The following is a 25,964-nucleotide window of genomic DNA, read 5'->3' as shown; positions in this document are numbered from 1 at the left end:
ACATATGCACATACAAAGCAAACTGATTTGCAAAAAACAGAACTTTTCTTTTGAGTGGATTCTCAATCTATTTTTGAAAACACACACACACACACACACACACACACACACATACAGTGCTTAGCATGAACACACCCATGCTAAAGTTGACTAAAAAGAGGAATAAAAAATAATCTTTTGGAAATTGATCTTAATGCCTTCATTAAAAAAATGAGCGACTGTCCAGCATCTTCTACTCTTGGATTGATAAACACCAGTCTTCAGCAATGCTTTTGCTGCATTTTCCAGCTTTGTGCATCTTTATAGTGCGCTTTTAAGGTCCCGTGAAAGCTTTTGGGAAACCAAACGTTCTTGAGAAGAACAGATTTGTCAGTAACAGTCTTTGTGCTTTTATTGGACAGAGAGGAAACCTGTGTGACCCACACTTCCAATCTCATCTCTTTAATGGACTCAATTAGCTTTTGGGAAGACGTTACACTGAGGTTCACTTACTTTTCCCACAATGCCCTTTCAATGATAACTCAACGTCTTCAATAAAAATGAGAAAAATAGAGAATTTGTGTGTAATTACTTCAGTCAGATTGTGTTTTTCTATAATTGTGACTTAAATTAATAAGTAATCAATGCATAAATCCAGATATATTTTCAGAGGGCTCACAAACTCGCCACTTTATATATCAGCCCATGGTTATAGCAAATGGACGTAATGCACGTATATGATCATACTGTATATAACCCTTGATCACAAAACCAGTCTCACGGGTATATCTGTGGCAATAGCCAACAATACATTGTATGGGTCAAAATTTTCTAATTTTCTTTTATACCAAAAATCATTAGGATATTAAGTAAAGATCATGTTCCATGAAGATATTTGTAAATTTCCTACCGTAAATATATAAAACATGTATTTTTGTGAGTGGATGCAGCACAATCGTGAACATAACTGCACAACTTTAAAGGAGATTTTCTCAATGTTTAGATTTTTTTTGCTCCTCAGATTCCAGATTTACAATAGTTGTATCTCGACCAAACATTGTCCTATCCTAACAAACCACACACCAATGGAAATATTATTTATTCAGCACTCAGATGATGTATAAATCTCAATTTCCAGAAATTGACCCACATGTGACTGGTTTTGTGGTCCAGGGTCTCATATGTGTTTCACATTACGAAGTTCAGTTTGTTTGTTTTTTTGCTAAAGAAAGTCAGTCATTGGAGAAAATAAGTAGCACAAGTTATATTCCCAAAGCCATGGGATTGGCCCCGGGTGCCCTCGGTCACAGCTGTGTAATGCTAGGCCAGTTGTGTTGAATGATTGACGCACCAACTCTTGATCCCTGCTTGAGTCGAGCTGCTTCTAGACGGGCACGCGGTGTAAGCCACTAATGCTATAGATGATGCAGCTGTGTACGGTCAGCACTCACTAGCCGAGCTCACAGAGAAACATGCGTGTGCTTCTGGACAGCAGCTGGATTCAGTTCGGCCCGGCGGGACGGGGCTCGTACGACTGGGTCCCAGGCGCATCCGCTCCGCCGCCGGCTGAGGACCGGCTCAAGGTAAAACTCTTGCTTATACACACAAGCAGAGGAAGTAAATTACCCATAATGCACTCATTCCTCCAGGAGTAGCCCATCACATATCTATAGGTTTATTTCTATAACTCTTTCCTTTGCTAAGTTAAAAACATCCCTCTTTTCACAGGCTTACAACTGTCCTTAATTTTTAATGTTGAACTTTTCTGATTAGTGTTTTTGATGTGGTTTTTGACTCCCTTTATCATTTGAGTATCACTGTGTGATTGTAGTCTGCATCACAAACCCAGTCTGGAGTCGCCCGGGTATATCTGTGGCAATAGCCAACAATACATTGTATGGGTCAAAATTATCGATTTTTCTTTTATGCCAAAAATCATTAGGATATTAAGATCATGTTCCATGAAGATATTTAGTCAATTTCCTACCGTAAATATATAAAACATGTATTTTTGTGAGTGAATGCAGCACAATCGTGAACATAAATGCACAACTTTAAAGGAGATTTTCTCAATGTTTAGATTTTTTTGCTCCCTCAGATTCCAGATTTTCAATAGTTGTGTCTCGGTTAATAAAATAAAATAAAAATTAAATCTCAATGTCAAAAAAAATTACCCATGTGACTGGTTTTGTGGTCCAGGGTCACATTTGTTTTGCAGTATTTCTTTATATATATATATATATATATATATATATATCCTGTTGTACAGCACAATGGCCAAATACTGTTGCTTTTATTGTGCTATATATCAATAAAAGTTGATTGAGAGACTAAGCAGATGAGAGTGCACTCATTCCTCCAGGAGTCACTCATCGCATCACTATATGACTGCTTTCATTCAGAAGTTACACCATGATCATTCACGGCTTATATCGTAATCTGTCCTCGTCTGATACCGTCACAGATGAGTGTAAGTCTCAGCCAGAACATGATTTCAGCAAGTGCAACATGTTCCTGGATGTTCCCACATCTTTGTTGATCCTGGAACAACATTCCAATCAACCAATCAGATTTGAAGGACAAGTTCACAAGTTTTTGTAAAGTTTAGGCTTACAACCACTTCTACATCAGTGTCCACTTCTACATCAGTGTCCACTTCTACATCAGTGTTCTTCATCTAATGTTTCCCATAGTTTTATTAATAACTTATGGGTTTAGGGATATGGTTAGGATTACATTTTCGGGCAGGAATGTTGTTCCTGAATCAACTAAATATATTGACCCAGGAACCCGGTAATCGATTGTCTATTGCTTCTGGTTCAATCATATCTGATCTAATGTTTGAACTAATGTTGCTTAATAATAATATAGTATGTATAATATAGTATCTGAGCAATATCATACAAACAGGAATGCGTTATATAAGAAATAATTGATGATGAGCTGCTGAATTATGTAGAAATAATGCACAACTGAGGTGGTAATGCAAAGCAACTGGACCGACTATTAATCCATTTATACCACGCTTCATTTTACATTTACATGCTGCGTTCACGTCGCCATTACCGTAATTTCGGGACAAAATGCAACACATGATGTTCTAGTTTGAGTTATTCACGTCCTCAGACTCTTATGTGCTTCAATGGCAACACTATCAACGCCTAAATGAATCTGCAGCAGTCGATGAAGTTGGCGCTCGCAGAAAATTCCCAGTTTACAAGTTGTTATTACAAGCTCAATGAGGACGTGATTGCTTTTTACAAGTTGGAACGTCAACGTAATTACGTCATGGCGTGAACGCACCTACATTTTCAAATTTAGCAGACACATTTTATCACAAGAGAGAAACAAAAGCACTTTGTCAAGGTTTTATTCAACGTCACCTTCGCCAAGCTTCTGACAACTCTTTTAGTCTTTATTTAAAAAACAAGGTCGAGTGAGAATAGTTTGCAAGAGTGCGATTATAAACACCATACGACTGTGAAAGTGGACTAGTTAGTCCCTAAATGGCCTTCCCGATCTTCGTCCGAGGTCACACTTTTGTGACGTATTGCCACTTTGACTGTCATTGAAGGCACATATCGGCTCGCGAGAACTGTTCTGAAACCTAAAGTGACAAATGGGACACGCTACGGTCTTCTGGACTTCTGGACATCCACAAGACCTTAAGTGCACATGAAGTGTGCATTCGGGACAGGGAAAGGCCTTAGTAGACGAGTACCTCCTTCCTTGATGATTATTAATATTCTCGACAACCTCTGTAGTCTCATTTAGAAACTTGTTAGCAACCGCCTTTCTCAAGACAAGTAAATGCTTTAAATAAATCACAAGGAGGTATTCAGTGTTGGGGAAAGTTACTTTTAAAAGTAATGCATTACAATATTGCGTTACTCCCTTAAAAAGTTACTTTTTTAGAAAAGTAATGCATTACGTTACTTTTGCGTTACTTTTTTCCCCACCTGGGCTGGGCTTGTTTTTTTATAACACAAAAGTTGTATTTTTGGACAAATGTAAAGACCCTTTCACACTAAAAGTGAAATAATAATTCTCAGGCTGAAGGAAATGTGTACAGTAGAGGAAAGCAAACAAGCAAACCTTTCTATCTATCTATAGTCATTTTTGCTTATTAAACTGAATCATCGAAGGTCAGAAGCAAGCACATTGGTCAATAAAGTGAGATTAAATGCATACAAAATTATTTTTTATTTAACATATTTAGTTATTGGAGGTTTGCATAGTATTCTGATTCTGCATTTCACTGATTTTATTAATTTTGAGGAATATTGAATAATTTTTTGTGCAAGTGAGATGAGTAAATGCTCACATTTAGTCTAGAACTACAATAAACATCATGTACACACACACACACACACACACACACACACACACACACACACACACACACACACTTTGATTTGTCTTAACATGAGGACAGGAGAGCTGTCAGTCAATAAATGGAAAAACAAAGTAACTTGCGTTACTTATTTGAAAAAGTAACTCAGATATTTTGTTGTAAGTTTTAAAAGTAATGCGTTACTTTACTAGTTACTTGAAAAAGTAATCTGATTACGTAACTCAAGTTACTTGTAATGCATTTCCCCAACACTGGAGGTATTACTGATGTATTTTATGCAGTAGAGTCAAATGTGAAAAAAAACCCCACTGACTTCAGGGTGATGGGAAGCACTAAAAGTCATTTCTGGGTTTTGGCCTACAAAAGACATCTTTTTTAATGCTTTATTTGAACATTCTGTTTACAGTATGTAACAAAAAAATAGAACACAACAATAATTATTAAGATTATTAAAAATATAAAGAATAGTAAAAGAAAACACTTCAACAACACCATAGCATAAAGCACAAAAACAGAACTAGACAGTAAAATAAACAAGAATGGGGGGAAAAGAAAGAAAGAGGGCATTAGCCTACTTAAATAAAATAAAATGTAAACATTAATTAAGTAAAAGTTTGTAATTTGTTTAAATTGTACATGTTCTGAGTGCTTTTGGGTTAAGAGAGGATGAAATCGTAATCAAGTAATGTTTTATCTTAGGTTTACAATTTGAAAACTTACATTCATGAATATAAAATCTACATAGGAAAATAATTTGATTTATTATAAAGCAGGCAATTTGAATCCACAACAAACAAAAAACAGTTTTTGGATTCATTGAGAAATTTGGCAAGATATTGCTTGAGATAAACCAACTAACATCTTTCCAAAGTTGCAGAGTAAAACTGCACGACCAAACCACGTGGAGAAGAGTTTCAGAGTCATTCTGACAGAAAGAGCCATTAGTGTCAAAATCAGATCTGAGTTGGTTTTTTTTATATATTTTTTTACTATAAAAATACATCATCTCTGCTCTGATGTCATGTGAGTGACAGGTTGCCCGGCCCTCGTCATCAGAGAAGAGAAGATGCTGCAGAGCGAGGGGAAGTTATTCTGATTCAAGATTTAGGAGGCACATGAATTTAACAAAATTATCTGCACTGCACGGATAAATCATTTATAGTAAACACAGCAATATTCCAGGCCTCAAAGATTATGACCCTGTGATGATAATATGATTTCTTACGTGTCTGTTGTCATGTGTTGCCAGGGTTACTGGAACGAACTGACCTCAAACAAGGTCGAGGAGAGAGCGGAGGTGACGCTCTATGTTGCCATAACAACGGGCTCGTTGCTCTTCCTCATGGGATTTGTCTTTTTCGTTTACAAAAGATGTTTCAGGGTCGAAGAGAACACGACCAAAGTAATAACACTGGACGGCACCGCCGAGTTTCTGTCCACTTTGGAGGAAGGAGACCGCACTGAGGACGGGAATGACGGGGTTTTTCTGATGGTTTATCTCCCGGCTCCATACGAGAAAACCCTGACGAAGATCGCGCGCGCCGCCAGCACCTCCAGCTCACACACTGACCTGGAGATTGAGGAATTACACACAGAAAACTCAAACAGTGATCAAGAGTGATCCTTCAAAGCTCATGTTTCACCTCCAATGTAAAGCATATCGATCCAAATAATGCACTAACACTAACAACATGGTCTGGTGTAAGGGAGTATCACTGTTTTCTTTGGCATCCCATGTAAATAATTACCATAGTGCTATCTAATAGGCTACCATGACTTTACCATGGTAAAGTCAGCAGTTTTTGTAAGGAAGTAGTGCCAGCTTTGTTTATATTCATATTTATGATCTAACGTTATGAAAGTACAAAATATGTATTAATCGTAATAGAAAATCGTGAAACAGCAACAAAAGGATTTGCATTTTACTATAATGCAGTGATTTTGAATTCTAGTTGTAGCCTATTGTATATAATAAAGAATAGTGTGTAAAATGTAGGCCCTAAGTTAGTCTTTTTGTGTGTGTGAATAATTCACTAATTCACTAACATCAATGTACCATAGTGACTTTACCATGTACCAACAGCAGTTTTTGTAAGGAAGTAGAGCCTGCTTTGTTTTTAAATATTTATGATTTATGAAACTACAAAATATGTATTAATCGAAATGGAATACAAAAAGGATTTGCTTTTGTTTCTCCAAACTATTACTAAATAATTCAGGGATTTTGATAGTAGTATTGTAGCGTACTGCAATGAAGTGTATATAATATAGGCCCAAGTCTTTTTGTGTGTGCAATGTGTTATGGTTTTAATAGTTTTGCAACATTTTTAAAGATGGGAACTTCTTGTATCTCAACAGTTCTCTTTTTTGTACAATATGTTTACCTCATCATTATTTAATTGGTAAGAAATGTTCAATAATGGAGATGTTATCAACAGTGACACATAAAAACAATATAGATTTTGTCTTATCTTGTTAATATCAGCCCTTTCGCCACATTATGTGATTCTGCAAGCAAAGTGAAATAAAATTAAATTGCATTACCATGCAAATTGGTTTGAGAAACTGAATCATTGAACTGAGGATTTTGAGTATTCGTCTAGGACTTCTGGAGGGGAAAACTCTTCATCTTTATATCACATTGTTACATGGTTAAAAAGCACACGTCTTTATATTGTCAAATTCCACCTTCTTTTAAGTTGTTGTTGTGATCATACAAGGTAAATGTGATCCGACTCATGTTTTAATGAAATACTGCATCACTATAACTCTTTCTTTCTCACTGAAGCTCTCGAGAATCAAGCTGCATTAGCAATACGGCATACACATATTAGAAATGTCTATAGTCACACTATTTACAGCATACAAAAACTATCCATAATGCAAGTAGCCATTAGTTAATGTGCAAAGGTGACTTTAAAATGATGCAAGGAAGTCGAGACCAATCATTTTTCAAATAGTATCGGTATGCGAGTCAATTGATAACTTTCATCTTTAGTTCTTTATAAAAAAAAAAAAGCTGTTCTCTATAAACAAAGTTTGAATGATGTTTGTACTTTAAAAGGCCTAAACGGACTGTGTTGTTCAGAACGGGCAGGGATATCACTGTAATAATGAACTGTAGGGTTAAAGTGAAGAGCAGCTGATATTAGAAGTAAACTCCGACTGCTTGAAGACAACCGTGTGTTTAGTGTATAAACACACACTCGTAAGAAAACACACCCAAGAAACCAGAAACTATGCAGACTGGCACCCTACAAATGATCTGGATTATAGCTTACTGTAGTCACACTTGATTGAGATTGTTTTTTTTCATCATTAATTTAACTTTTGCATTTACTTTTAACCAGTTGGTATCAGGGGAAGTTTTAGTGAGGTGTAATGTCAGATGCCCTCAAGTTTATTTGGTTGCCAAAGAGAGTATTTCTCTTCATTTTAACCCCTTAAGCAGCACCCCTCTTTTTTTAATAGACATGAAAATGCACATTTCGAACTTAAATGGTTGTAATTTAAGAATGCTTTAGATGTAAGATTGGTCTTGTTTTAAAGACGACATTTGGCAGATTTTTGTAGAAATAAATTAAGAAAGTTAAACAGAAAGAAAGTTATAGAAGTTTGAGTTTATGAAAATGTACTATGTAAAAAATGTAATGATTCAAATTGTATATAAAATATATGTTTTAAAAACCTGGTGGACTCTAAAAATGCAAAAAAAACAACAACAACAAAAAACAAGTGTTTCAAATTTTAGGTTGATATCTCTTGAAATGAGCTTTCAGTGAGATTTAGTTTGGGCGCAGTACCACACTTCTCCACTAGTTGACATTACTGCCTATATAAGGGCGCCTCCATTTCACCATGTTGTTTGAGTGATCTCTGATCTGAACCATTATTTTACAATTTTCATACAATTTATGAAGTAGACATCCTATTCAGAAGTTGTATTGGAAGTTTGGCAGATTTTGAAATGAATTCAACCTCTATAAAACACAAAAAGATCACGTATGTGCATTATAGCTCGCTGCCACATCACAAATGGTGAATCTATAATTCTTTTTCTTTATATTTAAAACATTTTCAGACCTTTTTTTCTAAAATAATTGAATGTATGCTATCTTTTGAACTCTTGGCATGAAAACAAACTGAGGTTTCTACCATTCTTTCATGATTTTTCATGTTCATCACTATTTCAAAATACAGGTCTGAACACGCCTTAGAAGTATGAAAATATTCTTGTTGCAAATTGATAAATTACGGCTCCTCTGTAATATTCAAAATAATTTATTTTGAAAATCAGTGACCAATGTAAACTAAAGATTGTAAGCTTTCAAATGATATATAGTTTGTCAAGATTAGTTTAGGTTTAGTGTAGGATATTACTGTTTCAAATACAGTATGTAATGGTTGTCGATGCCAATACACAATATCCATGTTGTAATTTCTACCTAACAAACTTTTGTGAAATTCTTGCTTGAAAAATGTGATTGTTATATATTTTTTCAGAATGCAGTTTCCAATATTTTTCTAATCTCATGTCACATCTGCAACCCCTTAAGTAAGACTCAATCACCCCTTCATCAGCCTCAAACCAGAGTGTGTTTGAATGCCATTATATGACAGAGACATCGTAACTACAATAAATATAGACATCATAACAAAGTAGAAAAGTATGTTGCATTGCTGTGAACTATACATATTACTCAGTCATACTTTCAGTCGTAGGTTCAACAAAACATATCTTTTGAAATGTCCTCTAGCTGGAACCTGCTTTAATAACCTCATGCACTGACATGATACAGCGCCACCGTGTGTTTCAACGCGGAACTGCAGCTGTCAAAACACAAGCTGATGATCAGGGAAAGGATATGGATATTATTCAGTGTGTTATCCTTTTATTCTGTATTCTTACTTCAAATCTGAGCTCGGGGGAAATATTTTAATTCCCAAAAAGTACTTCTTGTTGTTGCAAAGTAATTTAATTGACTTCTATGCGTTTAAGAAACATTCTGCCTACAATTATATTCTTAAAATAAAATTAAGAAGCATTTGTTTAACTTTAATACATTTTTATTACAAACATTTGACATTTGATTATACAATAAATAAAGTGCCATTAAACATTAAAGGCATCAGACGAGGAACTTCTACTAATCTTCTGTCTTTTTCTGAGTGGGATCCAATTTTGTGCCTTCATAAATGACTTTATTCTTCATGCCTTCCTGAATGATTCTCTGCTGAATACGCAGCTTGGCTCTATTATATCTGCAGTAGAACCTGTCAAATAGAAATAAAAACATGGGGTAAAAAGCTGAACCTCATGAAACCTACCTCCTGATCTTCTTTTTTTACCCTTTACAAGACAATTCATTATAATTCCCCCCATTCTTATGCACATTTTCATATTCACATTTCTATAATGGACAAAAAAAATAAAATATATATATATTAGGGCTGTCAAAAGATTAATCGCATCCAAAATAAAACTTTGTGTTTCCATAATAAAAAGTGTGTGTATCATGTATATATTTAAGAAAAATTGGTTATATTTATATATAATATAAATTATATAAATGTATATACAGTATATAAATTATTCCTTAAATATATACATGAATGTGTGTGTATTTATACATAATAATTCTACACAGTATACACACATATATTATGTAAACACAAACTTTTATTTTGGATGTGATTAATCACGATTAATCTTTCGACAGCCCTAATATATATATATATATATTTTTTAAACTTGATTGGTAATATGCTGATTAAAATATGCTTCTTACTGTAAAGTAAAAAAAAAAAAAAAAGTATTTTTACAGTATTAAAGGATTAGTTCACTTTAAAAAAACTTTTGCTGATAATTTACTCACCCCGATGTCATCCAAGATGTCCATGTCTTTCTTTCTTCAGTCGAAAAGAAATTAAGGTTTTTGATGAACACATTTCTCCATATAATGGACGTCAATGGGCCCCAAACGGTTCAAGGTCCAGATGACAGTGTCAGCGCCGCTTCAACGGGCTTTAAACGATACCAGACGATGAATACGGGTCTTATCTAGCGAAACCATCGTCATTTCAAAAATAAATAAAAAAGTTTAAGTTTTATAAGCACAAGCGCTCGCCTTGCTCTGTTCTGTGATGACGTCACGTAATACGCAATTACGTTGAAAAGGTCACGCTTCGAAGAAAAGTAAAAAATGTCTGTCCTGACGAAAATGTCCTTTTAGGCTTTTTAATATTACAACACCCAGGATACGCACACGAGATGGGCATTTTAAACGATAAACTGACACAAAGACATTTGGATATGTGTATTTGGTCCTCCTTCCGCACATTTGTAAACACTTTTTTATTTATTTTTGAAATGACGATGGTTTCGCTAGATAAGACCCTTATTCATCGTCTGGTGTCGTTTAAAGCCCGTTGAAGCGGCACTGACACTCATCTGGACCTTGAACCGTTTGGGGCCCATTGACGTCCATTATATGGAGAAATGTTTTCATCAAAAACCTTCATTTCTTTTCGACTGAAGAAAGAAAGACATGGACATCTTGGATGACATCGGGGTGAGTAAATTATCAGCAAAAGTTTTTTTTAAAAGTGAACTAATCCTTTAAGAACCTAATTATAGTTTCAATGCCTGTTTTTGACACACGCACCACGAGCCCAGAGTCGTAAGAATGAATCCTGCGGCTCCCACATCATATGACCTCCTTACTCGACCTGTGAACGACAAGTTGAGCATTACATTAAAGACATAAAGCAGATACATTACCAACAATACTGAAGACCAACAGAATCATACTCTTACTTGTAGCCAGAAAGTGCAGCAGTCCGGCCGCTAGTGAACCCCCGGCTCCGTATAGAAGAGATTCCCGAGCACACGGCGTATTCTGGACGTCAAGGATCCCCAGCAACTTCATGCCCTGTGTGTGTTATAATGTTAGGGTGCAATTAATGGCTGAACACTCTAGCCTGTTCGCTTATTTAGTATAAAATGCCACTGGTTACAAAAATACAGTGTGTATCTTTGCCAAACATCCACTACACTGATCTGGGTTTAGTGAATAAATATTATGACAAACTCAAAACTTAGCCTACACTAAACAACATGTTTATATGAGCAAAGTGAAAAACCTTTTTATTTTAAAACCTTTTCAAGTAACGTTACAGTAAAAAAACATGTCGTTGGCCTCATAGCATAATTGCCTAAGTCATATTTCAATGTTAATTATGCTAACGATGTTATAGTATCAGATAGCAATAGCATGGTACTTCTTTTGTTGCTAGAAATCAAGGTGAACGTGACCATAACAATGCAGGCTCAAAGGCCGAGGCTCAGTGTCCTATGGTTGTCCCTAACCATGGTTTTAGCACAAATACAATAAATAAAACATGCTTATTGTAGTTAAACCATGGAAACCACAAATTAACCACGGTTTTGCTACACTAACCATAGTTTTGTGGGGTAAAACAAATTGTATTGGTTATACAAATGGTAATCAATCCACCAAAAAAACAGCCTACTACACTTTTACTACAATACAATAAAACCATGGCTCATTTTCGCAAGGGTAATTGTGGCCAGGGTATTAAATTATATGACCATGTCTTATAAACACCAGCGTAATATCTGACAATTTCATTGAATAAAAGTACACCCACTTGGCCCTTACCGCCCTCCTCAGTCATTTTCGAGATTAAATTTCAACACAATTATTCAACCAAGTTCATCTACGACGTTATGTTAACCCAATACTTTAGCGGTGCGCCGAAAAATCTTTCCTGATGGAACACTTTAGCTGGCGAGAGTTGGTTCCGGCGTTTAGGCAAATCTAAAATAGGTTACTAGTGTAAAATAAAATAAGATTCAATTTCCAGTGTTTATAAATTGAAAGAAATAGGCTACTGAATGCACAACAGAGAAAAATAACTATAGATTTGCTTTTTCTGAAAGAAGTCTTATGCAGTAAAATAAGTTCCAGATAAGTTTTAGTTTTAGATCCTGTGTAGGCTAAATTAGATGCTTCATCCCCTTTAAATGTTGTTGTCAAATGAAAACCTCTGCCATGTGCTACAAAAAACACATAACGAGAGATTATTTTAGATACTAATTTATCAGAAGGAATTACATTTTCCCTGATTCTTTCAAAGTTGTCATGTTCATGTTCACTGTTCTCACGCAGAAAAAAATACATTACAGAGCAAAGGAACAAAGGCTTAACAATTCTGTGCATTTTATTATGAAATTCAAACAATGAATGTGCGCTCTTTAATGTCACACGTGACATTTACCACATGCCATTCAATGACCATACACTTGATAGTTAGCTAGAAAAATAAACTGGACAGAGAAGAATTTTGCTAAAAAAATATGCACTATATTGCATACTCATATATTTTTTACTCTTATTAAAAAGTTATTATTATAAAAAAAAAATCATTATATGCGAGTATAAAAATATATTAATTGTCACGTTAATATTATAGTAATGTTCCAGCTGACAGGGTTCCCTGCTTACAGAAATATTTGAGAATGATTGTTTTTTCCCCTATAGAGAATAATTAACATGTTACTGTAATGCTGGGTTGTTTCAACCAAAATTTGGGTCAAATATGGACGAACCCAACCGTTGGGTTAACATTTTTAATTTTAAGTTTGTCCATATTTGACCCAAATTTGGGTTGAAACAACCCAGCATTTTTTAGAGTGTAATATATATCCAAATGAATCGATTTCGGATCAAACTGAACCTACAATTCAAATCCTAAAAACACAGATCTTTGCCCAAAGATCCTTTCATCAAATATTTCACACTCTAAAAAATGCTTTGTTGTTTCAACCCAACTTTGGGTCAAATATGGACAAACCCAAACGTTGGGTTAAAAATTTCATTTAAAAAATTAACCCAATGGCTGGGTTTGACCATATCTGACCCCCCAAATTTTTTTTTTTTGGTTCCATTTTGGTGTGAAGAACAAAATCTAAAGAACCCTTTTCCAATATAGAATCTATTATGAAAAAGGTTCTAAAGATTCTTCAAGGAACCAAAGATGCCAATAAAGAACCTTTATTTTTAAAAGTGGATATGTTGTCAAACCGAGTGTTTTCTGCCTTGCGAACACTAACTTACAGTGAAATCTGAGAGCAGGGGTTCAGACCTTGATCATTTCCTGGACCTGTGTTTAACAGAGAGGCCATGGAATCGAGTTTAGCTCCACGGAAATGATTGTAGATGAGATATGAAAGTGACACTGAACGCACAGCAGGTGCATGTCTTTCTCTTCGTTCTGACCTGACACGTTGAAATAGTTGTGGAAACACATAATCCACTTGAGATCAGTGTGATTAATTTAAGGTCAGATTTGAGTTTAATTGTCGGTGACTTGGTTTCAGTGTCCTATATAAATCTATCCCGATGCTCTGACCACAGAGTCTCGTATAACAGCCTGCTGAGCAACACAGACACCCGTCAAGTGAGTACAGTTTTAATACAGTACACTGTAAAAAATTATCATGATTTTAACGGTAAAAGACTGTAAAAATGCTACAGTGAAAAACTGTTAATTGGTGAACAGAAAGTTTCCGTACTATATACGGTAAATAACTGTCTGTGATAGATCTAATGGTACATTTCATGTAATTTTACTGTAAAATTTACAGTTTTTGAAAGTGAAAAAACAACAACTCATTGTATAATTTACGGTGAAAAAACGTAAATTGGCATTCCCACAATTCCCTGTGTGACACTTCACATTTGATGTATTTTTGTTGAAATAACTGTTTCTTCATAGTTTTCTTAGTTTTTTTCTAATTAGTTATGTACATTAGGGGTTTATGTTACATTTAATGTTGTTAAATTTCATGTGTTACCATGATGGTGTTTAATGTTTGTGTGAATGACAGTGTGCAGCTTCTATATTTGAGTATTAACTTTCTTGTGGAAGAACTACTTATGATGAGCATTGATTGATCATGTGACTCTCACCACTACTGTGATTAGTTGTTATCAGTGTATTACAAAGGTACAAACTGATATTAATATGTCTATATAACGGAAGTTCTGGCAACCACAGATGTTGATTTTTTACTGTAAAAATCATGGTTAAATTTTTTACAGTGTAATATTGTGAATGTTTCAAAGGCGCTTCACTGAAATTGCTTTCCTTCCGCAGGATGTTAGTCGTTCGAAGCAACGTCCTCCTCCTCTTGTTCTGTTTAGTTGTTCTGCTAGTCGTTGCTCAAAGCTCTTTTCTTCCACCGTGCGAGCCGATTAATGAGACCGTGTCTGTGGAGAAAGAGGGCTGTCCGAAATGCCTGGTGTTTCAGACCAGCATCTGCAGCGGCCACTGCCTCACGAAGGTGCGGATTCTCTTCTGTGTGCAGTTTGCATTCATATTAATATACACTGCCGTTCAAAAGTTTTTGATCTTTTATGGTTTTAAAAGAATTCTCTTCTGCTCACCAAGACAGCATTTATTTGAAAAACAAAACAAAACAAAAAACAGTAATATTGTGAAATATTATGACCATTTAAATTACTGTTTTCTATGTGAATATATTTTAAAATGTAATTTATTCCTGTGATCAAAGCTGATTTATCATTACTCCAGTCTTCAGAGTCACATGATCCTTCAGAAATCAGTATGATGATTTGATGCTAAAAAAAGCATTATTATTATCGATTTTGAAAACACACTTTTTTCAGGATATTCTTTGAATAGAAAGTAAAAAAAACAGCATTTATTTGAAATAGAATATTTTGTAACATTATAAATGTCTTTACTGTAACTTTTGATCCATTTAATTAATCCTAGATTAATAAAAGTATTGATTTATTTATTTACCCCCAAAAATAAAATAAAAATCTTACTGACCTGTTCATTTCTATATGTTAATTTCAGATAAATCAAAGAATCCCTAAATAAAACAAAATAAATAAATAAATAAATAACTGTTTTCAACATTGATAATAATCAGAAATGTTTTTTGAGCATCAAATCATCATATTAGAGTGATTTCTGAAGGATCATGTGACACTGAAGACTGGAGTAATGATGCTGGAAATTCATCTTTGATCACAGGAATAAATTACACTTTACTAGATATTCACATAGAAAACACTTATTTATAATTGTAATAATATTTCACAATATTAATGTTTTTTTATCAAATAAATGCAGCCTTGGTGAGCAGAAGAGACTTCTTTTAAAAACATAAAAAATAGTACCTATCAAAAACTTGCAAATCTCCAGTGGGGACGTACTATAAAACCGTGTTATCTTGTTTCTAGGAGCCTGTGTACAAGAGCCCGTTCTCCACTGTCTATCAGCACGTGTGCACGTACAGGGACGTCCGCTACGAGACGGTGCGTCTGCCGGACTGCCCCCCCGGGGTGGACCCGCACATCACGTACCCGGTGGCCCTCAGCTGCGACTGCAGTCTCTGCACCATGGACACCTCCGACTGCACCATCGAGAGCCTGCAGCCCGACTTCTGCATGTCTCAGAGAGAGGACTTCCCCGCATACTAGCCCGACCGCAAACTCTGACAAACTCACTCTCCAAATCAGATACATGTTGCGTATGTATTAAAAAGTACATACTTCATATATGAGGCTACTTCAATATTAGCCTACAAGCTTGTTTCCGCCACAGAATAAAAAATAAAAAAGTTTATCTCACACTTTTTATCTCAGAATTGCGTGTTATAAAATTAGAATAGTGAGATAGATATAAACTAGAAATTGCGAGTTAACTTGCGAGGAAACACCTTGAATATCTCGCAATTCTGACTTTTTCCCCTCAGAATTGCATGTTTATATCTCGCAATTCTGACTTTATAACTCACAATTGAGAGTAATAAAGTCAGAATTGTGAGATAAACTCGATAAACTACAATTACGAGAAATAAACTTGCAATTTAGATCTCGCAATTCTGACTTTAGATCTCGCAATTCTGACTTTAGATCTCGCAATTCTGACTTTAGATCTCGCAATTCTGACTTTAGATCTCGCAATTCTGACTTTAGATCTCGCAATTCTGACTTTAGATCTCCCAATTCTGACTTTAGATCTCGCAATTCTGACTTTAGATCTCGCAATTCTGACTTTATATCTCGCAATTCTGACTTTAGATCTCGCAATTCTGACTTTAGATCTCGCAATTCTGACTTTAGATCTCCCAATTCTGACTTTAGATCTCGCAATTCTGACTTTAGATCTCGCAATTCTGACTTTAGATCTCGCAATTCTGACTTTAGATCTCGCAATTCTGACTTTAGATCTCGCAATTCTGACTTTAGATCTCGCAATTCTGACTTTAGATCTCGCAATTCTGACTTTAGATCTCGCAATTCTGACTTTAGATCTCCCAATTCTGACTTTAGATCTCGCAATTCTGACTTTATAACTTGCAATTCTGACTTTATATCTCGCAATTCTGACTTTAGATCTCCCAATTCTGACTTTAGATCTCGCAATTCTGACTTTATAACTTGCAATTCTGACTTTATATCTCGCAATTCTGACTTTATAACAGTTAATTCTGCTAATTCTGAGAAATAACGTCAGAATTGCTAGATGTAAACTCGCAATTGTGAGATAAAAAGTCACAATTATCTTTTAAAATGTTTTATTCTGTGGCGGAAAGCTTCCATAATATTCTATACTAAAGTCAAACCAATTTTATTCTGTGTATAATCTAAAGGAGCAGTTGGCATGGATATTGAAACTAAAAAGGTTGAAAGTTATCATTGGAAAGTCATCAGCCAATGACCAGAGAGAAGAACAAAAGTTGGGTTTAGATGATATACACATGTACAAAAGGAAGAAAATCCTGCAAATGCACTATTGACTGAAGCTTGTTAATTAAAATGACTACAGTATGTCTCCACCATTTGCACTTGAGATATAAAGAGAAAGAAAATAAATTAAATTAAACCATTCATAAGAAAAGCCTCCATTGAAGGCCATTCAGAAGTGAACATATATTCTGACTTAATAAAATAGTTTGTAAGCACATTGAACCGTATAACACAAATGTTTTACCAGTAGCTATTTAATTTATTTTCGAAAGCCTGAAATTAACTTTTTCATCATCCGTGAGACACTTTAAATAAAAGTCTCATGCATGTAATTAATCAAATATTAGATGTTGTACTGATTTCCCTCAAGCACACCAGATAGCATTACCATGAAAAGAGCAAAATGATGCTATAGGAGAATCTGTAGCTCAAAATAAACGAGAGGAGATGGAGCAGTGAAGACTGGGGACTGCAGCAATAATGTTTTACAGCCAGAAGATGGCAGGAGAGATCAATACTGGGAACATTGGGAAATGAAAAGTAAACGTGCCCTCTCACACTTTATGCAGTCATTTAAGAGTTAACAATGTTTGCTTTGTGGATATACTCAATAAAATCTTGATACAGTAATTATGTTGTGATGGCATGACAAGTACACACACACACACACACACACACACACACACACACACACACACACACACACACACACACACACACACACACACACTCTACTGGCTCTCAAAACTAAGGAATGGAAGCTTATATAAGTGACTGATTTGGAGAGAGACACAAGAGAATATCATTTGGTGTAGTATATTACTAAGCTAACGTGATATTATAAACCAAAAAAGAGTACAATAGACAATTTTGAATTAGACTGAGCAATTGTTATTGACCATTTTCAGAATGAATTAAGCAATATTTCTCATTGAAATGCATTGTGGAATTTTCTAAAGTAATGATATGACAAATTATTTTTTATAAAAAGGTCATGTCGCTATTTTGTCAGACTTTCTTGAAGTCCCCAATTATGCTTTTTTACACATTACATTTCATGTAGTGTGTAATATAACTGTTTGTGAATGTAAAAGGCAAAGATCAGAGTCCAGATAAAAGGAGTTATTGTCTCCCAAAAGAAAAAGTGATCCTGAACTGACTGAAAGAAACGAGTCATCTGTCGACAGTTTCATCTGCGTAATGTAAAAAATTTGCATAAGTTTTGCATAAGAAAAAGTACACACTTTTGAGTGTGTAGCAAAAGAGTAGGCAAGCTTTGGGACTTCGTCATTTTTAACGGACAGATCTGTCGCATGCATCCGGTCACAGTAAACTGCCCTGTCAATCATCTCGTCACAGTTAAAATCCTCCATTCAATCTAATCTAATTTCCTACCGTTTCGGAGAGAAATGTAGTCGCACGTTCATCTGCCAGTCGCGGGTCTTTCATGCGGAGACTCTCCTCATGTGTTTGCAATTTGAATGTAATGATGCATTTAAAAGTTAATGGCTAAACGTATCTTTACAAAAGTTCACATGCCGCCGCAGATGCAATATAATGTGGACAACATTGAATAAATACATTTTCGTCAGGTTAGATACTGATAATTACTCACTCAAACCCCTTTATCTAAACCTCTCTACATAACCCCCGGACTCGCGAGTCCTCCATGTCTGTAGTTTATTTTTACACTTTTCACTCGTGTTTGTATAGTTCTAACCGAATCCTCGCAACGCGTGATGGGTTTTGGGCAATATTAGCCGTTGAGAAAGTGCATCGATCTGCACTTCGGATTCTGACCGGAAATAGTAAACATTCCGGGTATCTTTGCAACACTCATTTCAACATACTACGATTTGGGACGTACTAATTCTATTTAGGACGGATAGTATGCGAATTGGGACGCACCATGTGTATCAAGTGCTGAAGAACTTTGCTGAAGATTCAATTATGGTAATAAACTGGTTTCTGACATGTGCTGTAAGCGGTCGACCAATCAAAACAGACGGGGCGTTCTGACCAATCAGAGCCGGCTCTCGGAAAGGAGGAGTTTAGAGATGAACCGTTTCAGACACTGCGAGAAAAGAGCTGATGCTGTAATGTACTGTATGTGATGAGAAATATAAGTGTTTTTTGACCTGAGATACATTAGGCCCTTTCACACCTACCGTATTTTCCGGACTACAAGTCGCTCCAGACTATAAGTCGCATCAGTCAAAAAATGCGCCATGAAGAGGAAAAAAAACATATATAAGTCGCACTGGACTATAAGTCGCATTTATTTAGAAATTTATTTCACAAAATCCAAGACCAAGAACAGACATTTAATCTGGAAAGGCAAGTTATTCAGCTGCACAACACCACACAGAACAACAGCTGAACAGGTGTCCGGTGTGTTAGCGTAACACATTAACAGTTATTCAGCGACACAATAGCATAAAGAACACCTGGGAGGCTGAATAGGCTAAATTAACATTAGCCAGCGAGTCCAACAAGTTACCGGTAAGCAAGTTCACCAAGCTCCCGATCTCACTCCTCAACACTGAATCCATTGAGTTCTTCCTCGGTGTCGCTTCTGAACGACTCCGCTAACTAGAGCGCCCTCTCGCGGCTGTAGACGGTAATGTTTTCTCTTGGTTCATCTCAGTCAGTGTGAATTTTAAGTATTGATATAAGTCGCAGTCAAGACCAGCCAAACTATGAAAAAAGTGCGATTTATAGTCCAGAAAATACGGTACCTTGTTTGGTCCGGATTTCCGGACTTTTCAGTTTGATCAGAATCAAAATTACAGACGAAACAGACGAAATTTGGTCCGATGAAAAGAGGTAGTCTCGGTCCGGATCAAACTGAACTAAGGTTTGGTTTGATTCTAGTGTGAAAGCATTTTCTGTATGGTTCGGACTTTCAGAGCATTTAGAAGTTCCGGTGGTTCCCGCGTAGCGAAGAAGACAGAAGATAGCAGGAAAAATATAGTTTCCTGCCGGCGATGATCACATGTTCGCATGACGAGGACGTTAATTTGGCGAATTTGAACTAGCCTCGCATATAGTTGGTGCTGTAGGCATTAATGCCGTAATAATAACAGTATAGTGGCAAAGATATGCGTCTGTTCATTCATTCTTGTCAAAGTTACCTGCCGAATTGACAACACGCTGACGTCAGACGCATGTCCGATTACAAACCAATCAATGTCGAGATGCCGCCGACAGAGATGATGACATCAGGACGCACATATTATGTAGAGTTATATAGTGCGCTCGCAGAACTGCAGTGTGAAACCAAACCAAAAAAACAATAGGGTCCTCTCACCATCGGTGCTCGGGCCCTAATTAACCGAATGTATAAAATCTAAACATGAACTTTGGTTCGGACCTTGTTGTGGACTTTCAGGTGTTAAAACACCCTTGCTATTGTAGGAAAATTAGTACGGTAATTAGGAACCTTTAAAATAGCATAATAGGGGCACATTATTAGTAGATGTTGCTATAAGAATGAAGAGAGAATGAAACTGTCAAGCTGACCCATCATGCAGAGCTGTTTTCTAGCTTAAACTACACTGATAATACAAGAGCTACCTGTTAATTACAACTGTGGTGTGCTTTACAAATGAGCTTATAATGAATCAATTTGGGAACATGAGGGAAATTACTTTAATATTATAAAATGCTTCTGTATTATTCACTAATCATTACTCAGGGGTAAAACATCTATAATTCTGTTTCTCTCCTTCTCAGATATTCTTTTCATATCCTCTGCATATCCGGTTCCCAACACAGGCTTGTATGAAACAACATCCCATGAGCCAGTACATCTTTGAATTTCACTGAAGCATTAACATTTACATCCCTGTCCACATTCAAGCTCACAGCTTCCCTGAGTCATACATAATATCTAAACTTGATTTAAAGGAATTCAGCCAAAAAAGTTCATCATGCACTCAATCCTCATGTCATTTTATCCCTGTATTATTTACAGTATTTCATGATATGAAAATGAGATGTCAGAATGTCTGTGCTTTGGACTTTCTGTGCAAGGAAAGTGGTAGATCTCAAATGTCATTCACACTCGTGTTCAAAATATGCCACTATCACCAAACCTCATGTTACTCATGTGTACACGTGACTTCGCTAGACTTATTTTTTGTCTCTTATTACCATCCACTTCCCATCCCATCTATGAAAAACAAGACTTAAAGGGATAGTTCACTTTGAAATTAAATTTTGGTGTGTTTTATCTTACCTCAAGGGCATCCAAGATGTAGGTGTCTTTTTTTCCGCTGTAGTTTCAATTTTGATATTTTTAGGTCAAACCGTTCTTGTCTGACAGTCATATCATGCAGGTCTACGGTCACTGTCTCAAAGAGCATACACAGAGTCCAAATTAAAACAATTCCCCATCGTCCAAATTCAACAATTCCCCATCGCAAGTACACATTGATGGCCTAAGACACGACACGAGCGGTTTGTGTGAGAAAACGAACGGTATTTATATCGTTTTTACCTCTTGTAACACAGCCACGACCAAGTGATCTGAGGGCGTGAGCACATCCTGGTGTGTGACGTGTGCGAAGACTGGTGCATAGATATATATATATACACTAGATGTCGCCTCGGCTATGGCAGTTCATTGGAACGAATGTCTTTAATGCGACATCTAGTGTATGTCTATGCACCAGTCTGCGCACACGTCACACAGAAGGAAGCGCCCGCGCCATCAGATCACTTGGACGTGGCTGTGTTACAAGAGGTAAAAACGATATAAATACCGTTCGTTTTCTCACACAAACCGCTCGTTTCGTGTCTTAGGCCATCAATGTGTACTTACGATGGGGAATTGTTGAATTTGGGCGATGGGGAATTGTTTTAATTTGGACTCTGTGTATGCTTTTTGAGACAGTGACTGTAGACCTGCATGATATGACTGTCAGACAAGAACGGTTTGACCTAAAAATATCAAAATTGAAACTACTGCGGAAAAAAGACACCTACATCTTGGATGCCCTTGAGGTAAGCTAAAACATACCAAAATTTTATTTCAAAGTGAACTATCCCTTTTACATCTCCATGTTTATTTACAACATTTCTCTGAGAACTATTATACAGTTGAATACACAGTACAACTTTTAGGCCCTGTTTACAGCTGGTATTGACATGCATTTTGGTCCATTCGATTACACACGTGGTCACGGCTAATAAATACAGGTGTAAACAGGGTCTAAAATGTTTTGAGCTCGTCCACTTTCCACCACTTCCAGAGGCAGTCAAAAACACATTCGACCGGATTGCTTCCGAAATGTAAACGCTCATGTGGTTGAATGCGTTCAACAGCCACAAAAGACCGTCTTCTCTCCGTCTACTGATCTAATGAGTAACAGACGGGATTTAAACTTTGCCGGCTGAAGACCCAAGTTTGGTTTGAAGATGAAAACGTACCAAGCTCAATGTTCTCTCGCCCTTCATGATCTCTAACACTCACTCACAGCGTTCGGCTGGTCTTCGGCTAGCAGAGCAGAAACTAAAGCTGATGCTCTCCGTGTTTTTCTGTAGTATCCGCACGCGTTCATATGCAAATTACGCAAGCTTATTTTGTCCATTAGATCGAAAGGTCTGAAAAAGCCCATACATTTACCCACCCATAGACCCTCCTCTTGAAGAAATCAGGACAGAAGTGGTTGAAAGTGGACAAAAAAAGTATTTAGATCCAATCGACCAAAACACATCTTAATATAAACAGGGCCTTACGCAGTTACAGTCACCACCCTGTGGTGAAAATCCAGCTTGTAATGTTGTTTATGTGTCTATGTGGTGTTTTTAATATGCTTTTTAATATGACAAACCATGTGTAAATATATAAGTCGACAGCATTGCTGAGTATTTTCTGCTTAAAACTGCAGTGAACCAAAGACAGTCTCAAAAACACGGTTTGAAATCGCTGGTGTTTCCGACGTCACAAACTACCTTGTAACCAATCAGATCAACGTGTGATCGTCAACCAGTGGATCTCTGAGTGAGTGAGTGAGTGGAGGCGGGGCTCATTTGCATATTCATAGAACCACATATACTAAATGAGGCAAGGGTGTAGAGTTACATTCAAGTTATTTTAAGGCATAAATACATTTTTTTAAAGATTTTTGTTTTAAAATATGTCATTTTGGTGATCACATTTTTTTTTTAAGGTATAAAAGTATTGACTACAGGGCAACTTTAATCCTCACTGTAGGAAGCGCCTGTTTTAAGTGTCTCCTATTGGACATCCTTTGTGGATGACTTCAAATCAGAGGCTATTTCTAGCAGTCTAAAAACAGTGAATGAATCCATCTGCGGATACAGTGTGGGTAAGAGCGAGCTAATCTGAGGTGAGGAGGTGTCTGCGTCGGAAGAAGGATGTTCAGGAACTAACGCTTGTGTGAATATCTCACATTTCACATTCATTGCTTTTCAGATGGGAATATCAGAATGTGCCATCAGGGCAGCACGCAAGTGCATGATCTATATATAAAATTCATGAATGATATAACTGATATTATGGCTGCTACAATCAACATTTAGAAGTGTAAACAAGGTTTAGCCATTCCAAACCAAAGGCGCATCCATTCATCATTCCAGGTCATAAAAGCGGCCGATAGCTACTTTGTTGGTCATCTAAAAGGATTTAAATGTTGATGAAAGCATATCATTTTCAAATAAAAACGTGTATTAAGCCACATAAAAACACTATACAAACTCAAATGCTTGACCAACACATCGTAATTGTGTTGTTGAATGTGCTTTCTTATGTTTCTGTGCTCTTAAGAACCGTAATATGTTTGTATATTAATCCGAATGTGTTAATATTCTGACTTAATAAAGGAAGCTAGCTATAAAATGATCAAAAGATGACCTTATTTTCTCTTGCACGACTATGACAGTAGTTGACCGGAAGATAAAAAAATGTCCATATAAAATATATGGAATATCTGCTTTAGCAACTCTTGTTGCAATTCTAGACATGCAAAATGTATTTTCTTTAAAAAAATCGAATGCGTTGCATTTCTAGTCAAATTTTTTAATTTTCAGAACACATTGATCACAAAATCTTTTGTAGTATTTTTGCTCACACTTGTATGTAGGATATGTTTCGTGCCTTACGATGAATAACTATCTGTCCCACACAACATATACATTTTTTTTTCAGTATTACTATCCTAAACTAAAGCCAAGAAAGAAATAACGTGATGGAAATTGCAAGATATTAAAGAAGGGTTCTCTGGTTAAGCTACTTGTTTAATATCTGAGCCGCTAAACACAAACATTCAGGTAAATTTTTTTTTACAAAAACAGTGAATACCAGAAATCGTATTGTTATTGGCCACACAAACCTGTTCTATTAGCATTGTGAAAAGAAGTGTTTCCAAATGGCAACAATCTATCTTGAAATAAAAAAAATATTGTTTTGTATGTCTGTTTCTTCTTTGTATATCACTAACTAAATTGTAGACATTCTTTGAGTTATTCTTTTCTTGTACTTTCATTTGTTATGTCCCAAGTGTTGATTTGGACAAGTGTTGACTCATTCCTTATTAGCGAGGCTCTTAAAAACAGGCCGATAACGAGAGATTGCACATTAAATCTGAAAGGAGACAGAAAATGGGTCCAGGAGAGTGAAATGTGAGAATCTGAGGATGAGGAAGTAAAAAGCAGCTGAAGTGACTTTAACCATCACCAATTAAAAATGAGGAGGACATAAAATTATGCATGAAGATGATACATCACATTTGAACATGTATTTTACTAGCACTGAAAACCGTTTGATGGAATCTATGAAAGTCCCTGAGAAGTTGGTTGTATTTTGTGGCGAAACAGGAAGGAGACAGGCAGTGTTGCCTAAAATATTCATGAGGTTGTGTGAAGTGGGAACAAAGCTGTTGCCTGCAGGTTTAAATCTCAGATCTGCTGGGCTTTTAGATCATTGTCTCCGCGCAGTAGTTCCGGTGCTTTCTTCTCTCACTAATAGGAAACATGAAGAAATGGACAGTGATGCACAGCCTCCTGCATATAGTGGCCATCAGCAATCAATCAACACTGATTCAAAACTCTACACTCTAAAACATGCTGGGTTGTTTCAACCCAATTTTGGGTAAAATATGGACAAACCCAGCCGTTGGGTTACATTTTTACATTACATTTTTAACCCAATATTTGGGTTTGTCCATATTTTACCCAAAATTGGGTTGAAACAACCCAGCATTTTTTAGAGTGTATATATATATATATTGTTTAATTTTTTCCATTGGTTTTCATGGTTTCTTATTTCTTGCCGAGTCTTTGTTATCCCTTGTAGCGTATATCCATTTGTTTTCGAGTATTTAATTGTTGGTTCTTGTCTTGATGTTGTGTTACCGTCACGTGTTGCATTTCAATCTGTGTGGATTTCATCTTCTATTTTTGTTATCACAACTTTTTATCTTTTGTCAAATCAACTTCGATAACTAATGTGTGAAGATAACTATTTTGAGTTTCTGTTTTTTAAACCATTCTTCTTCATTGTAACTCAAATTTTTTATTACAAGGTAACTTGCTTTTTTAAGTTAAACCAACAATTTTTTTACAGTGTTATCTGTAATTATGCCAGAGTTTGTGGTTACATTAAATAAAGTCATGAAATATATATCCACACCTCAACTTCTCTCTCTACACCCGCCAGCCGTCACAGTGCAAATATAAGTGCTATATATCCAAAATAATGACTCTAAATACAGTACATGTTATTACAATGTAGTTATGTAATTTATACATTGAAACATTCATTTTTGCAGTATTTATTTTCACGGCACTAAAAT

The 25,964-nt window shown here is 36.0% G+C and overlaps 3 protein-coding genes across 4 annotated transcripts; 2 read left to right on the top strand and 1 right to left on the bottom strand.

The window, feature by feature from the left end:
* The first annotated feature begins 1,390 nt into the window (after positions 1–1,390).
* LOC307010663 (uncharacterized protein) lies at positions 1,391–6,882 on the top strand. The gene is made up of 2 exons (XM_079635545.1): positions 1,391–1,562; positions 5,583–6,882. The coding sequence occupies exons 1-2, from the start codon at positions 1,452–1,454 to the stop codon at positions 5,952–5,954; spliced, it is 483 nt and encodes a 160-aa protein (XP_079491671.1). The 5' UTR covers positions 1,391–1,451; the 3' UTR covers positions 5,955–6,882.
* Positions 6,883–9,387: 2,505 nt separating this feature from the next.
* On the bottom strand, positions 9,388–12,354 carry cox20 (cytochrome c oxidase assembly factor COX20). Of its 2 annotated transcripts, none has more exons than XM_079635741.1 (4): positions 12,016–12,151; positions 11,151–11,265; positions 10,999–11,062; positions 9,388–9,607 (listed from the first exon to the last, which is right to left on the bottom strand). In XM_079635741.1, exons 2-4 carry the CDS (start codon positions 11,260–11,262, stop codon positions 9,481–9,483), a joined length of 303 nt encoding a protein of 100 aa, XP_079491867.1. In that variant the 5' UTR covers positions 11,263–11,265; positions 12,016–12,151; the 3' UTR covers positions 9,388–9,480. The 2 variants fall into 2 exon arrangements, with proteins under 2 accessions (XP_079491867.1, XP_079491866.1); XM_079635740.1 differs by having other exon boundaries at positions 9,391–9,607; positions 12,005–12,354.
* Positions 12,355–14,516: 2,162 nt separating this feature from the next.
* On the top strand, positions 14,517–17,773 carry lhb (luteinizing hormone subunit beta; the record flags this gene model as incomplete). Its single annotated transcript, XM_079634130.1, has 2 exons — positions 14,517–14,702; positions 15,634–17,773. 2 exons carry the CDS (start codon positions 14,517–14,519, stop codon positions 15,871–15,873), a joined length of 426 nt encoding a protein of 141 aa, XP_079490256.1. The 3' UTR covers positions 15,874–17,773.
* Positions 17,774–25,964: the final 8,191 nt, after the last annotated feature.

The sequence above is a fragment of the Phoxinus phoxinus genome, assembly GCF_949152265.1.
Source record: "Phoxinus phoxinus genome assembly, chromosome: 14".
Taxonomy (NCBI): Eukaryota; Metazoa; Chordata; class Actinopteri; order Cypriniformes; family Leuciscidae; genus Phoxinus; species Phoxinus phoxinus.
The sequence above is the reverse complement of the archived record's forward strand: the minus strand, read 5'-3'. Positions and strand labels throughout refer to the sequence as shown.

Excerpts from the sequence above, each read along its gene's own strand:
- LOC307010663 (XM_079635545.1), top strand. The coding sequence starts at position 1,452 with ATGCGTGTGCTTCTGGACAGCAGCTGGATTCAGTTCGGCCCGGCGGGA. Across the intron at positions 1,563-5,582 it reads CGGCTGAGGACCGGCTCAAG|GGTTACTGGAACGAACTGAC; the intron begins GTAAAACTCTTG and ends ATGTGTTGCCAG.
- cox20 (XM_079635740.1), bottom strand. The coding sequence starts at position 12,031 with ATGACTGAGGAGGGCGGTAAGGGCCAA. Across the intron at positions 11,266-12,004 it reads AGGAGGGCGGTAAGGGCCAA|GGCATGAAGTTGCTGGGGAT; the intron begins GTGGGTGTACTT and ends TAACACACACAG. Across the intron at positions 11,063-11,150 it reads GCTGCACTTTCTGGCTACAA|GTCGAGTAAGGAGGTCATAT; the intron begins GTAAGAGTATGA and ends TGTCGTTCACAG.